Source organism: Nelumbo lutea, chromosome 3 (genome assembly GCF_056320005.1).
Source record: "Nelumbo lutea isolate HS-2025 chromosome 3, American lotus-T2T, whole genome shotgun sequence".
NCBI classification, from domain to species: domain Eukaryota; kingdom Viridiplantae; phylum Streptophyta; class Magnoliopsida; order Proteales; family Nelumbonaceae; genus Nelumbo; species Nelumbo lutea.
In genome coordinates this window covers 21,703,253-21,716,562 of record NC_142686.1, presented here as the reverse complement: position 1 = coordinate 21,716,562, position 13,310 = coordinate 21,703,253, and the positions used below count along the sequence as shown (strand labels likewise).

General features: G+C 41.8%; 2 protein-coding genes across 2 annotated transcripts; one reads left to right on the top strand and one right to left on the bottom strand.

The window, feature by feature from the left end:
* Positions 1-8,810: 8,810 nt before the first annotated feature.
* Positions 8,811-9,263, top strand: LOC148863519 (uncharacterized). The gene has a single exon (XM_088976268.1). The coding sequence runs from the start codon at positions 8,811-8,813 to the stop codon at positions 9,261-9,263; it is 453 nt and encodes a 150-aa protein (XP_088832394.1).
* A 3,037-nt stretch (positions 9,264-12,300) lies between these two features.
* On the bottom strand, positions 12,301-13,055 carry LOC148863518 (oleosin G-like). Its single transcript, XM_088977790.1, has one exon. It carries the CDS (start codon positions 12,931-12,933, stop codon positions 12,436-12,438), a length of 498 nt encoding a protein of 165 aa, XP_088833916.1. The 5' UTR covers positions 12,934-13,055; the 3' UTR covers positions 12,301-12,435.
* Between the last annotated feature and the right edge of the window lie 255 nt (positions 13,056-13,310).

The following is a 13,310-nucleotide window of genomic DNA, read 5'->3' as shown; positions in this document are numbered from 1 at the left end:
CTAGAAAAACTGAATCTTAATTATTTAGCCTTCTCCGTCCCTAAACACCCCACAATGTTGGAAGAAATGCACTGCCAAGAATGCATGTGAGACAAAAAGTATAAATTTTGCATCAGGTATAGGAGTGAAGATCATGATCACAAAGAAAAAGGATGTGAAAGTGAACCAGCTGGTGAGAAACTGTCGACAAAGGTATTAGTATTACGATCATGAAACCATCAGCTTATGCTGATTCAGCCTCTTCCAATGGTAAGAAGCTGTCGACAAAGGTCCAAAGTTACCAGTTAAAGTTTAGGCTGATGAGTGATGTCTATCCATCAGCTACACTACCGTCGGGATAGGTCCGACGGCGGGTATGGCTTCATAATACATCAAGACAAAGTGGGCTAGGACTGATAAGCCACGAAGGTCGCTGAAAACACCCGTGAGGAATCCCAAATACGTACCATGCATGGCACATGCATGGCGTGACATGGCATCAGGAGAAGCGCAGCGGATTTCCTCCTTTTCTGCTTCATTTTCTTATTAGTCTATTTCTGTTATATTTCCTTGTTAATCAATACATAGGAGTAGGTCAATAAAGCCAAGGGATCGGCTAGCTAATAGAGAAGCTAATCCCTTAATCAATGGCTATGTTAGTGGAAGGAATTTGAGATTTTTCTTGTATTTAAACACCCCCAACCAGCATGGGAGGGTAGTTGAAAGTTTAATAAAATCTTATGGTTTGTTCTCACCCTAAGCAGAATACTTTATCAGCTCTAGTTTTGACTGGGACCTAACATTTGGTATCAGAGCTAGGCACCATGGCTACTAACAAGGAGAAAATTGAGAGCTTAGAGACTGGACTTGGAGAACTCCAAGATAGCTTTAGTCGTATGGAGGTGGGCATATCTGATAAGTTTCATCAGTTAGAAGATGCCATCAACAAATTATCAGAAGTCCTACTCTTCAACCGAGCTGCATCGACTAACAACAGCTTTGAACTTAAGGCAAACTCTCCTACGGGACGTTCTCGCAACATGAGAGAAGAATCTCGAGACAACTCCGAAGTCGGACGATAGTTGTTCTCTACCAAATTAGCTAAGTTGGAGTTTCCTCGGTTCACAAGAGTGGATCAATTTTTTGAATATCAAGGCACCCTTGACTTTCACAATGTGTCCTTGGCCTCCTTCCATTTGGAAGGTGATGCTAACCAATGGTGGCAATGGTTGCGCAGATCCTATAAGGAAGAAGGCAAGGAGGTGACATGGGAGATGTTTCAAGAGGAACTTTGGGCAAGGTTTGGTCCTACCGATTGTGAGGACTTTGACGAAGCTTTGTCAAAAATCCAACAGGTAGGCTCCTTACGTGACTATCAAAAAGAGTTCGAGTGGCTAGGTAACCGGGTACAAGGTTGGACGCAAAACGCCTTAGTCGGGACGTTCATGGGAGGCCTCAAACCAGACATAGCTAACGACATCCGGATGTTCAAACCAAGGTCGCTGAAAGAAGCTATCAACCTTGCACGGATGAGAGACGAGCAACTGATTCGCCAATGGAAAGCCACTCGGTCTTTCAACCGACCCATCGCTGACTCCCCTTCCCCAACGAAGTTCAAGGCGACTCTACCTATGAAGAGGCTCACTTGGGACGAGATGCAGAAATGAAGGGCGCAAGGGCTATGCTTCAACTGTAATGAGAAGTTTACACCGACTCACCAGTGTAAAGGACCATAACTCCTGCTGTTAGAAGGCAGCGACGACTATTCGGAGGAAGAGGAAACTGATGGCCTAATGGAACCACAACCTGAGATATCGCTCCATGCACTCTCAGGATGGACAACCAATAAAACAATGCGGGTAATGGCAAAAATTGGACCCTATGAGGTGGTTGTATTAATTGATAGTAGATCTACTCATAACTTCATTAGTGAAAGAGTGGCCAATATGTTGCAACTGCCCGTAGTACCAACCGAACCGTTCAATGTCAAGGTGGCGAGTGGGAGGTTGTTAAAATGCCAAGGTAGATTCGAAAATGTCCAAGTTCTCCTTCAAGGTATCCCTTTTATCCTCACTTTATACGCTTTACCGCTAATGGGATTGGATTTGGTCTTAGGTGTCCATTGGTTGGAACAACTGGGAACGGTAGTGTGCAACTGGAAGCAACTAACGATGGAGTTCCAGTGGAGCAACCAAACTCAGAAACTACAAGGGATCGATGCGCAATCAATTCAACCCGCATCAGTCAAAGCTATCTCCAAAGACATACAGAAAGGGAGTTCAATGTTTGCTATTTGCCTTCAAGCCGCAACCGAGCCTACATCACAAGATGTCAACCCGGAGATGCAACAACTACTAGAGAAATTCGAAGATGTGTTCCAAGAACCGGCGCACCTCCCGCCCACACGGGAAATCGACCATCATATCAATTTCAATGAAGGAACTGAGCACATCAATGTGAGACCATACGGGTACGCCCATTTCCAAAAAGCCAAAATTGAAAAGCAAGTTCATGATATGTTAAAGTTGGGGCTTATAAGGTCTAGCACTAGTCCTTTTTCATCTCCTGTTTTGTTGGTTAAAAAGAATGATGGTTCATGGCATTTTTGCACTGATTATAAAGCGTTTAATGCCGTAACCATCAAAGATAGATTTCCAATTGCCACAATAGATGACATGTTTGATGAGCTCCATAGAGCTACTTATTTCACTAAACTGGACTTACAAGCAAGATACCTCCAGGTTCGAGTGCATCCCCTAGACATTCATAAAACTACTTTTCGCACTCATAATGGTCATTATGAATACTTAGTTATGCCCTTTGGACTTTGTAATGCTCCACCTACCTTTCAAACAATCATGAATTCAATATTTCGCCCGTACCTCCGTAAATTTATGCTTATTTTCTTTGATGACATTTTGATCTATAGCCCCAACTGAAACATGCACCTTGAACATATTCAAAAGGCTTTAGAAATACTAAGGCAGCATCAATTTTTTGTCAAATTTAGTAAATGTGCCTTTGGGTACAAGAACTTGAATACTTAGGCCATATTGTAACTCCTCAAGGGGTTAAAGTAGATCAAGGAAAAATCCAAACTATGCTGAATTGGCCTAAGCCTACTAATATCTCTGAATTGCGTGGGTTTTTAGGACTTATAGGTTATTATCATAAATTTGTCTATAACTATAGCATCATAGCACGTCCTCTCACCAATCTCCTAAAAAAGGGGCAATTCGGGTGGCTAGATGAGGCAGAAAATGCTTTCCAGGAACTCAAGAAAGCCATGACCACTACCCCAACACTCGCAATGCCAAACTTCAATGAGCCATTTATCATTGAGTCAGATGCTTCGGGGGACGGCATAGGGGCAGTTTTGTCACAACAAGGAAGGCCTATTGCGTTCATGAGTCGAGCCTTGGGCGCCACCAAACGCTCATGGTCTATTTATGCAAAAGAAATGCTAGCAATCATTCACACAATTCAGACATGGAGACCATATTTGTTGGGCCGGAAATTCTACATCCAAATAGATCAGCGCCGTCTCAAATACTTGTTGGAGCAACGAGTAGCCACACCCGAGCAACAAAAATGGGTAGCTAAACTGATTGGCTATGATTATGAGATCCAATACAAGCTAGGCCAGGAGAACAATGCACCTGATGCACTATCACAGGTGGCGGGCAGCCCTAGTTTGGATGCTTTGTTTGTGTCTCAAACTCCATTATGGGATACAATCAAAGCCGAAGCCAGTGACCACCCTTACATGAAAAAAATTAGCCAACAAGCAACCGAAAACCCGGGTGTTCCTTACAGCTGGTGCAATGGGTTAGTTTGCTACAAAAACCGAGTAGTGGTGCCTCCTCATTCCCACATCACCCAACAACTCTTGCAACAATACCACGACTCTCCAATGGGTGGACATTCAAGTGTATTGCGGACATACAAGAGACTAGCGCGGCAATTTTATTGGTCATCCATGCACCAAGCGGTGAAGAATTATGTTGCTTCTTGTGAAGTGTGCCAACGCACTAAAAATGAGACATTGTCACCTGTTGGACTCCTACAACCACTTCCAATCCCTTGTCAAGTATGGGATGATGTCACTATGGACTTCATCGATGGCCTCCCACCTTCAAATGGTAAGAATTCAATTCTTGTTGTGGTTGACAGGTTGAGCAAATCAGCACACTTTCTGGCTCTCGCCCACCCGTATACAATAAAATTGGTGGCCGAAAAATTCACTGAAGGAGTTGTGAAACTTCATGGTATGCCGCGATCCATCATAAGCGATCGAGACCTGGTATTCATCAGTCATTTTTGGCAAGAGTTCTTCAGATTATCAGGCACACAATTGAAGATGAGCTCCGCATACCATCTACAGACGGATGGACAAACGAAGGTGGTCAATCGTTGTCTTGAACAATACCTCCGGTGCTTTGCGTACCAGCAGCCCCATAAATGGCACTCCTTCCTTCCATGGGCTGAATTTTGGTACAATACTACCTATCATGTATCTACCAGAATGTCCCCCTTCCAAGCTCTATATGGAAGCTCTTCACCGACAATCCCACATTACGACAAAGGTTCTTGTCCAGTAAATGAAGTGGACCATAGCTTAGCATCTCGGGATGCCTTGCTACGACAACTTAAGGAGAATTTGCATGCAACAAACAATCGAATGAAGCAACTTGCAGATTCCAAACGACGGGACGTTGAATATCAAGTGGGCGATTTTGTGTTTCTGAAACTTCATCCCTATCGTCAGGACTCTGTGTTTAAACATGCCTATCAAAAGCTTGCATGTAAGTTCTATGGACCATATCAAATTGAAGAAAAACTTGGGAAGATGACCTACAAACTCAAGCTTCCTCAAGGTTCACGCATTCACCCAGTATTCCATGTGTCCCTTCTCAAGAAAAAATGGTGAGACACAATTGCTGCTAGTAACGAAATACATCACTAACCGAAGATGGTGACTTGACTATTGAACCGGAGGAAATAATGGACATCCGTTGGATCAAAAGGGGGTCTAGAATTATAGAGGAAAGCTTGATCAAATGGAGACAACTTCCAATAGAGGACACTACATGGGAGAACACATAAGAAATAAAGGACAGATTCATGAACCTTGAGGACAAGGTTCTAACCAAAGGGGGGGTATTGATAAGCCACGAAGGTCACTGAGAACACCCGTGAGGAATCCCAAATACGTCAACTAACGTACCATGCATGGCCCACGCATGGTGTGACGTGGCATCAGGAGAAGCGCTGCGGATTTCCTCCCTTTTCTGCTTCATTTTCTTGTTAATCTATTTCTGTTCTATTTCCTTGTTAATCAATACGTAGGAATAGGTCAATAAAGCCAAGATATTGGCCCCTTAGAAAGCGGTCAATTTGGTTAAACAGTTATTACTTAAGAATAAGTCAGGTTGTTAGTGGTTAAGTGGTTATATTCCTATGGCTACAGGCACTGGTCTTTCTCTAGTCCATGCCGTTATATATGACTGCTGGGATAGCTTTCATTATAGGTCTAGAAAGAATCAAGGTTGAACTCTCGACTCTTCATCAGTAAAAGGAACCACAAGTTATGACGATATGATCTAGCTAGGTCAACTGAGACAACAATCCTCTATCAATGATTAAGTTACAGTTTCAAATCAAGCGAAGAATTGATTAATTAATGATTATTCTCACTGTCTTGATGGCTCAATTGCTCAATTGCTAGGATGGCTGAAAGCGTTGTAAAGTTGGTATGAGATGTGATTTGTGAGGAACAAATCTGTTTCTGTCGTATATAAGCCATTTTTTTAATCAAAGCCCAACCATATTAAGTTAAAACCGAAATAATCAAATAAAAATTTTCAGTTATCTTCTCAGTTAACTAAATTTTTAAATCTAAAAACCAAAATTGAAACCAAATTAACCCAAAAGCTGAAATGATCAAACCAAGAAAACTGAAACCAAAATTTTAGTTAAAGAGGCTAGTGTTCACATACATGTGCATAGGATTTGCACACAAGAGAGAGACACCATATACAACCCAAAAGCTTAAGCTATTGGGTTATGATCCACTCTCCTTGTATATAAGTTTATTATACCTCTCATTCCTTTCCAACGTGGGATTCTCTTCAACTATTCATACATGACTCCCAACATATTTTATGTTTACAAGATAAATTTTATAAACAGTAATTGAGATAACTTTGGTTAAAAACACTTATTTAGATTATATTATCAAAAATGAAGTTCCAAATTATTACTATCATAGGCAATTATAAATATCAAGTATAATGAGGCCTAATTGGTCCAGACCCTTATCCTAATTAATAGGTTCGATTCTGTCTATTTTATGAAACCGACTAATTCAGTTCAGGACTGGTCCAGGCCTGATCCAGTTCTAAGTATATTGTGTGTAGCCAAAGGCAAAACTTCAAATATAGTTTTTCCAACAGAAGTCGCTACCATATAGTCATCTAACAACCTTATAGGATATCTTGGGTATGCAAAAAATTTTCCTATTTTCCAGGTTATTCTCTGAAACTATAGCGTATTAATTGAACTTAATTTTAAACAGAATTTAGCGTATTAACATGAAGTTAGTGTCATAATCTTGTAAAACCACGGATGGTACACGATCTTGATTTCTAGCAATGCATCCTCCACCCCTTGGAAAGAATTGGACTTTTTTTTACTAAAATATTTTTTATTTATTAATTTGGTCATTCTCTATTTTAAGTTCTTCTATTCCCTCTCATTAAGGTTTATATTTATTAATTATTAATTCTCATTCCCTCCAGTTAAATCCTATTTTTAAAATATATTTGTAATATCAACCAAAAAATAAATATAATAAATAGGCAGATATGAAATATAAACTTAAAAACTACTCATACACGATACTCTGATTACTTAATTCTAATATAACTATATTAATATAAGTTTATGTCATAATTAATCTTGTGAAACTGTGGATGGTACACAAGATATTGATTCGTATCAATGCCTCTTCCTCCACCCCTTGGAAGAGAGAAATTTGGTTGAAAGATCTGTCACTCTGTTAGGTTGGACTGTCTAAGAGTCAAAAAACCAAATAAGAGAATAACATATCACAAGTCTTGAGTTTGTGTCAAATGGGTGAACGACTCGCCGCCAATACATAAATATAAGGCGTTTCTGACTTGAGGGAAACACAGAGACACAAGTTGCTTTATTCTGAGACAAATTTTGGTAAACGAACTAGAATTCCACAACCATTAATTTTAAGGTATCTGGGCTTTTGAAGCTTATCCGAGTTAGTTGACCTAAAATTTGAAATTGCTACTGTGTAAGGCTACCTTCCAAATTCCATCAACCCAGAGAGAGAGAGAGACAATAGCTTTCATTGACATTTTGGAGCTGTCGGCTCCTGGCCCAATTCTCTCAATTACCCTGCTGGACAGGGTTGGCTTTTTGGCTTTAAGCACCCAATGAGTTGGGCCAAACTCGCATGGACCATACCCAGAAAACCCGGCACAGCCAATGTTGATAAGAACCTAAAAACCAACATTAGTAGAAAACAAGAAAAAAAAAAAAAAAGAGATTTTGAAAAAAGTGGTTGACGCACCACCCTGCCGCTATCATCTTGGACCAATACATATCCCCAACTGTATGGGGTTGGATTTTTTTTTGGTAAAATATATGGGGTTTATTATATCAATATTTTCACTCTTCTATTTTTGTTTAATGCTATATCCATTTTTAAATTGTTCAACTCATCACGCCCTAACATGCGTGTCTCATGGTTTCCAAATCGGAACTAATCCAATAAGAAATATCAAATAACCAGAATCGAATCAGACCTTATAGGATCTATAATTTCAGACTCAGTATTGAATCAATTAGTTTTCGAGACAATTGGTTTTAATTCGATAGACCCTAATGAATCAATCAGGTCTGAATCGATTCGGGACTGGATAAAACCAATTAGGAATCGAAACAAATCCATCAGTACATAAGGCCAGAGTCAGACCCGACCCATTGACATCACTGCCTAATACAACCTTCCTCCTTTATCCGGGGTTAAAAACCGAAGGTATAAGATTAGCTGACGCTGGTGCAATTGACAGTTGCCACCCATAGAGGATAAACATCCACTGGCTAAAATAAATCACACATCACAGTCGTCCGATCAGATCAGCATTTTGAGTGAACCCATTTTTAAGCTGGGATATGGACTTGTATGATGTGTTACGATGAGCAGGTGACATGTGTTCATATAAAGCAGAGTGATTAGCTAATCAAATAATAAATACGTTTCTGGGGGAAGACGAAAGGAGAAGGAAGTGGTGGACCCTCTTCTTAAGTGAGTTGTGGTGGGCGGTGGGCTCCCGACAAAAAAAGCAAGCACCCAAGTTGAGTTGCAAATCTAAAAATAATCAGGTTAAAAATTATTAATAAACTAATGATAATGATAATAATAAATACCCAAGTTGGTCTTGCGTGTCGACCTCCAAAGTCCATCACATTTCACACCCTTTGCGTTGACATACCATTTTTCAACTCTCCCTCGTTGAACATGTGTAGGTGGGCCCTGGGGATTCATCTTAAACACCCAATCAGAATTATACTTGAAAACGAGTATCAATCCTGACCATCCAGTTGAGTTACTGGTTCATGGATTTGACCGTAGATGGATGATCTTCTGTGGTCCCACCAGGGGCCACCGCCTTTGTCCGTTTACAGTCCAACCAGAGCGAGTTTCACTTGGCTCTTTGGTCCTCTATAAATAGACAAATAAATGTTCGGCTTTCCAAACAAAACAATCGAATTGCCATTGAGACAGGAAAGCCATGGCCGGAGAAGGCGAAGCAGCCCAAGCTCCAAGAAACCGCTTGCTCGTCTCTGTATCGGCCCTCATAGCTCTCTGCGCCAAGCAGATCAGCAGGGTTTCGAGGAAGTTTAGAACGGAGATTAGCAGTCCAAGAACACCGCCCAAGTCGCCGTTAGCAACGCCGAAGCAGCTTCTCACGACTCTCAGCAACAAGGCGATCGCGTTCCGCCACAAGAAGAGAATCAGTGAAGAATCCGAAACCGGCGGTGGAGAGAAGGACGAAGGATTCGGAGACGGTGGGCTGTGGCAGAAGACGATCTTGATGGGGGAGAAGTGTCAACCGCCGGATTTCTCGGGTGTCATCTATTACGATAGCAACGGGAAGCTGATTAACGAGATTCCGCTGAGATCTCCGCGTGCAAGTCCTTTGCCGAGCTTTGCTTTTCCCGCGACCAAGGATGCTGCTTACTGATTCCTTAGTTTTTTCATGTACAAAAGGCTTTTGTGGCACTGGCAGGAAGGGAAGACTTTTCTATTCGAACATATATAGCTTTTAATTTTTGTTGAATTTTCTTTAGTTCATTTAGTATATAGCGTTTATGTTTTGAGCTGTCAGCTTGATTGTGTTTTCGCTGCAGTTTTGGCTTTTCCGTTACAGCTGCTTTAGTTAAACTTACAGAGTTATATCCATATCCTTGACCATGTAACCAACTAACCATATAGGAGAGTGGAGGGTTATTTTTTTGGCTAATCAGATTTTAAATGAAATGGGCGGATGGTAGTTGAAAGGGAGATTGAGCTGAATGAATAATTCTCGGTTTCAGCAGCTGTCACGTTCATAGAACAATTCTCTTTGATTGTTTTTTATGAGAGTGGATTTAACCTTATAATGACATTATGACACCTAGCACCTTGTGACAACTAGACAGTTCGTCACTTTCAGGCAGCTCGTCATTTATAGGCAGTTCGTTATTATGTAGCACTTACAGGTAGCTCGCCGCCACTAGGCAATTCGGCACCATGCAACACTTATAGGCAGCTCACCACCATGCAACACTTATAGGCAGTTCGCCACTAGGCAGCTCGCCACCATGCAGCCTAGCACCTCACAGACAGTTTGCTTCCAAGTCAAACCAACCACCACATAACAACCCCGAGGAGCTCACCACTGTACCCCGCATTTTATGGGATTGTGACTTGTAACGGCTATATTAACTCACTCACTCCCCGATTTAAGCAGAAATGGGCAACCTCACCAGTTGGTGGCATTATCCCTACCTAACACGAAAACAGGTCCTATCACAACGGGAATCCAAGAATTGCTCCACCAAACCCACGAGGACTCCAGTATATAAAGACCTCACCCCCCAGGGGCGAAGAAGGGGGGAAAAAGAAGAAGAAATGGGGGAAAAATGAAGGGTGATCTCTGCTCTCTAGCTCTTTCATTCTCTAATATCATTTTCAGCTCATTACTTAGCCATCGAAGTGTCCCCGCCGGGTAAGCCACCCCGGGTTTTCTGATTCAGTTCTTGCAGGCAACTAGTTCCCGCCATCTACAAAGATGAGCAGATCATCTCCTGCAGGGAGCAGCCGGGTTGCACTACACTAGGGAGCTCCACATCGGCCTCTGAGTCATCAGCCAAGTGGCCAATGACATAGAGGCCGATGTGGAGCTCCCTAGTGTAGCGCAGCTAGGATGCTCCCTGTAAGAGATGATCTACTCATCTTTGTAGATGGCAGGAACTGGTTGCCTGCAAGAACTGAATCAGAGAACCCGAAGTGGCTTACCCGACGGGGACACTCCGATGGCTAAGTCAACACTTAATAATGAGTTGAAAATGATATTAGAGAATGAGAGAGCTAGAGAGCAGAGATAACCCTTCATTTTTCTCCCATTTCTTCTTTTTCCTCCCTTCTTCGCCTCTGGGGGGTGAGGTCTTTATATACTAGAGTCCTCACGGCTTTGGTGGAGCAGTTCCTGGATTCCCACTGTGATGGGACCTATTTTCATGTTAGGTGGGGATAATGCCACCAACTGGTGAGGTTGTCCATTTCCGCCTAAATTGAGGAGTGAGTGAGCTAATATAGCCGTTACAAGTCACAATCCCATAAAATGCAAATACAATGGTGAGTTCCTCGGGATTGTCATGCGGTGGTCGGTCTGACTTAGAAACGAGCTGTTTGTGAGGTGCCAGGCTGCATGGTGGCGAACTGTCTATAAGTGCTGCATGATATAGAATTGACTAGTGACGAACTGCCTAATTGTCACGAGGTGTCATTGCGATCAGTATATAGCGAGGAGGCTATTACTAGACCGGTTTGTTGTATATAATTCAAGGGTCTGAGGTCCACTTTTGAATGGGTCCAGACTGCAGATGATCGACTTTTATTTGTATATAATTCAGTGATCTGGAATTCCCTGTTGAACGAGTCCACTAGCTTAGACCGTGCTTACACCAACAAAAATCTGCATGACAATATGCTAATATTCCATTATCTTATTATTTCAAATTTTCAATCTTGATTTGATGATTTCAGATATCAATGTTTTGAAAGCTAGATCAGACCGACCGGTTGAACCAAATTCAATCAAAAGTGATAACAGGTAACCCTTTCTAGTTGTAAACATGAACCGCTTTTTAGATATCCAAAAAAAAAACATGATCCGCTTTTTTTTTTTTTTAATTTATGATCATGTACTAACGTGACGTGACAACTAAACATGTTAAATTTGTCGACCCATGAACCAGAGGCCTTCCCCCGGTCCAGCTAATTAAATTAGAGCTACGGGTCCACTCTGTTGATGAATAATTTTATATTAAATCACTGCTATAAACTGTGTATATACAAATTTCAATTAATTTTCCAAAAACACTGAACAAGTACAATGGCCGATGGACCTACTCCACACAGGAAACAAATAAATTCTGTATCAGACCCTGTAAATTCATGCATACCCAGAATGGGAGATGGTGTGTTGTTGGACTTGCTTGCCTCGTTATGATTTGTTTTTTCTCTTATAAACAGGCACAGACGCACAGTCATGAAGAATATATATATATATATATATATATATATATATATATATATATAATATCCATGTACACATATAAACCCACGTAGTGACTAACATTCTTAGATGGTTCAACAAATTTGATTATTGAAATAATCGTGGAACAATAAGATGATTCCTCCTTAATCTAATACTAAGACTAGCTAATCGGTGATTTCTTCCATTAGTGGAGATATAATAATTTATTAATGTTGGATAGCTGAGCCTATAATACACGTACGTACGAGAGTTCTTCCTTAACCTACTCATTCAATCCCCTTTACTCGTTCATCACAAGTTCACAACCATACTCTCTATAGATCGATCCATCAAAAAAAAAATTCTCTAAGATCAGTCTCGCTCATGAGCTTATCCACTTAATTCCGCCTCCCCCTTCCAAAGAGGGATTAAAAAGAAGAAATAAAAACCTCAGGAAACCAAGAAGTCCAAAGATGTAAAAAAATAATACATATAAGAAAAGGAAAGAGTTTTGATGCAACAACAAAAAACAACAGAACCACCAAAAGCAAAGAAACAAAACCCGATCACGATCACCCTGTATCCTCATCGGAGGGTCTGGTCAATCGAGGACTCAAGCCCCAGGAGCGGCATCTCTAACCTTACTCTGCAAGTACCCACCATACTCCCTGGCGTAATCCTTCATGTGGTTGGCCGTGTCGGCGATCCTACTTCGCGCATAGTCGACGCGGTCGGAGCCCGGCGGGTGCCACCCACGGAAGTACTTGTACAACCAGGACGCTCCGGCCAAGACGGCGACACCAAACCCACACATAGACAAAAGCCCTGCGATGGACACGAACAGTATCGTCCCTGCCGGGACCCATATGGGGCTTGATATTACAATCAACGGCGTGAAGAAGATCAGGCCCAACACGGTTGCCGTCAGCGTTAGCCCCGTCAGGAGAAGCAAGATTCCCCCTGAAATTACCAGCGTTAAGAAACCGACTAGTTGGGTTGAATTGGGTGCATGGTCTTGGAATCTCCTCAGAAACGTTTCACAACCGCTGCTAGTTCTTAACACATTTCTCTGGCCTTGGCCTTGGCCTGGGCCGGTTTGGCGATCTGCCATTGTTGGCTTCCCAGCTAACCTTCAATAATATGTTCCACCTGTAAACAGCTCTTACCAAACAGACAGACAGAGAAAGAGAGAAAAGGAGAGAGAGAGAGAGAGAGAGTGGAGTATGGGAATGTGTTTGTGCTGATTCTTTTGAAGGTGGAGGGATTTGAGAAGTGTGATGACAGATGTGAGGAAGTTCGCTTTGAGTGGCATGCAAAGCTACACATGGTAGTTGTTCCGAAGTAGTCCCAGATTAGCTTTTGGGATGACTGTTTCTTCTTGCAGACGGATTCGGGTCTTGTGAATTATCCAGTGTGGCGCCACATTCAGCCATGGTCTATGATTAAGCTTTTGATACGCCCAACTGAATGTAGTTACGCCTCTCATCA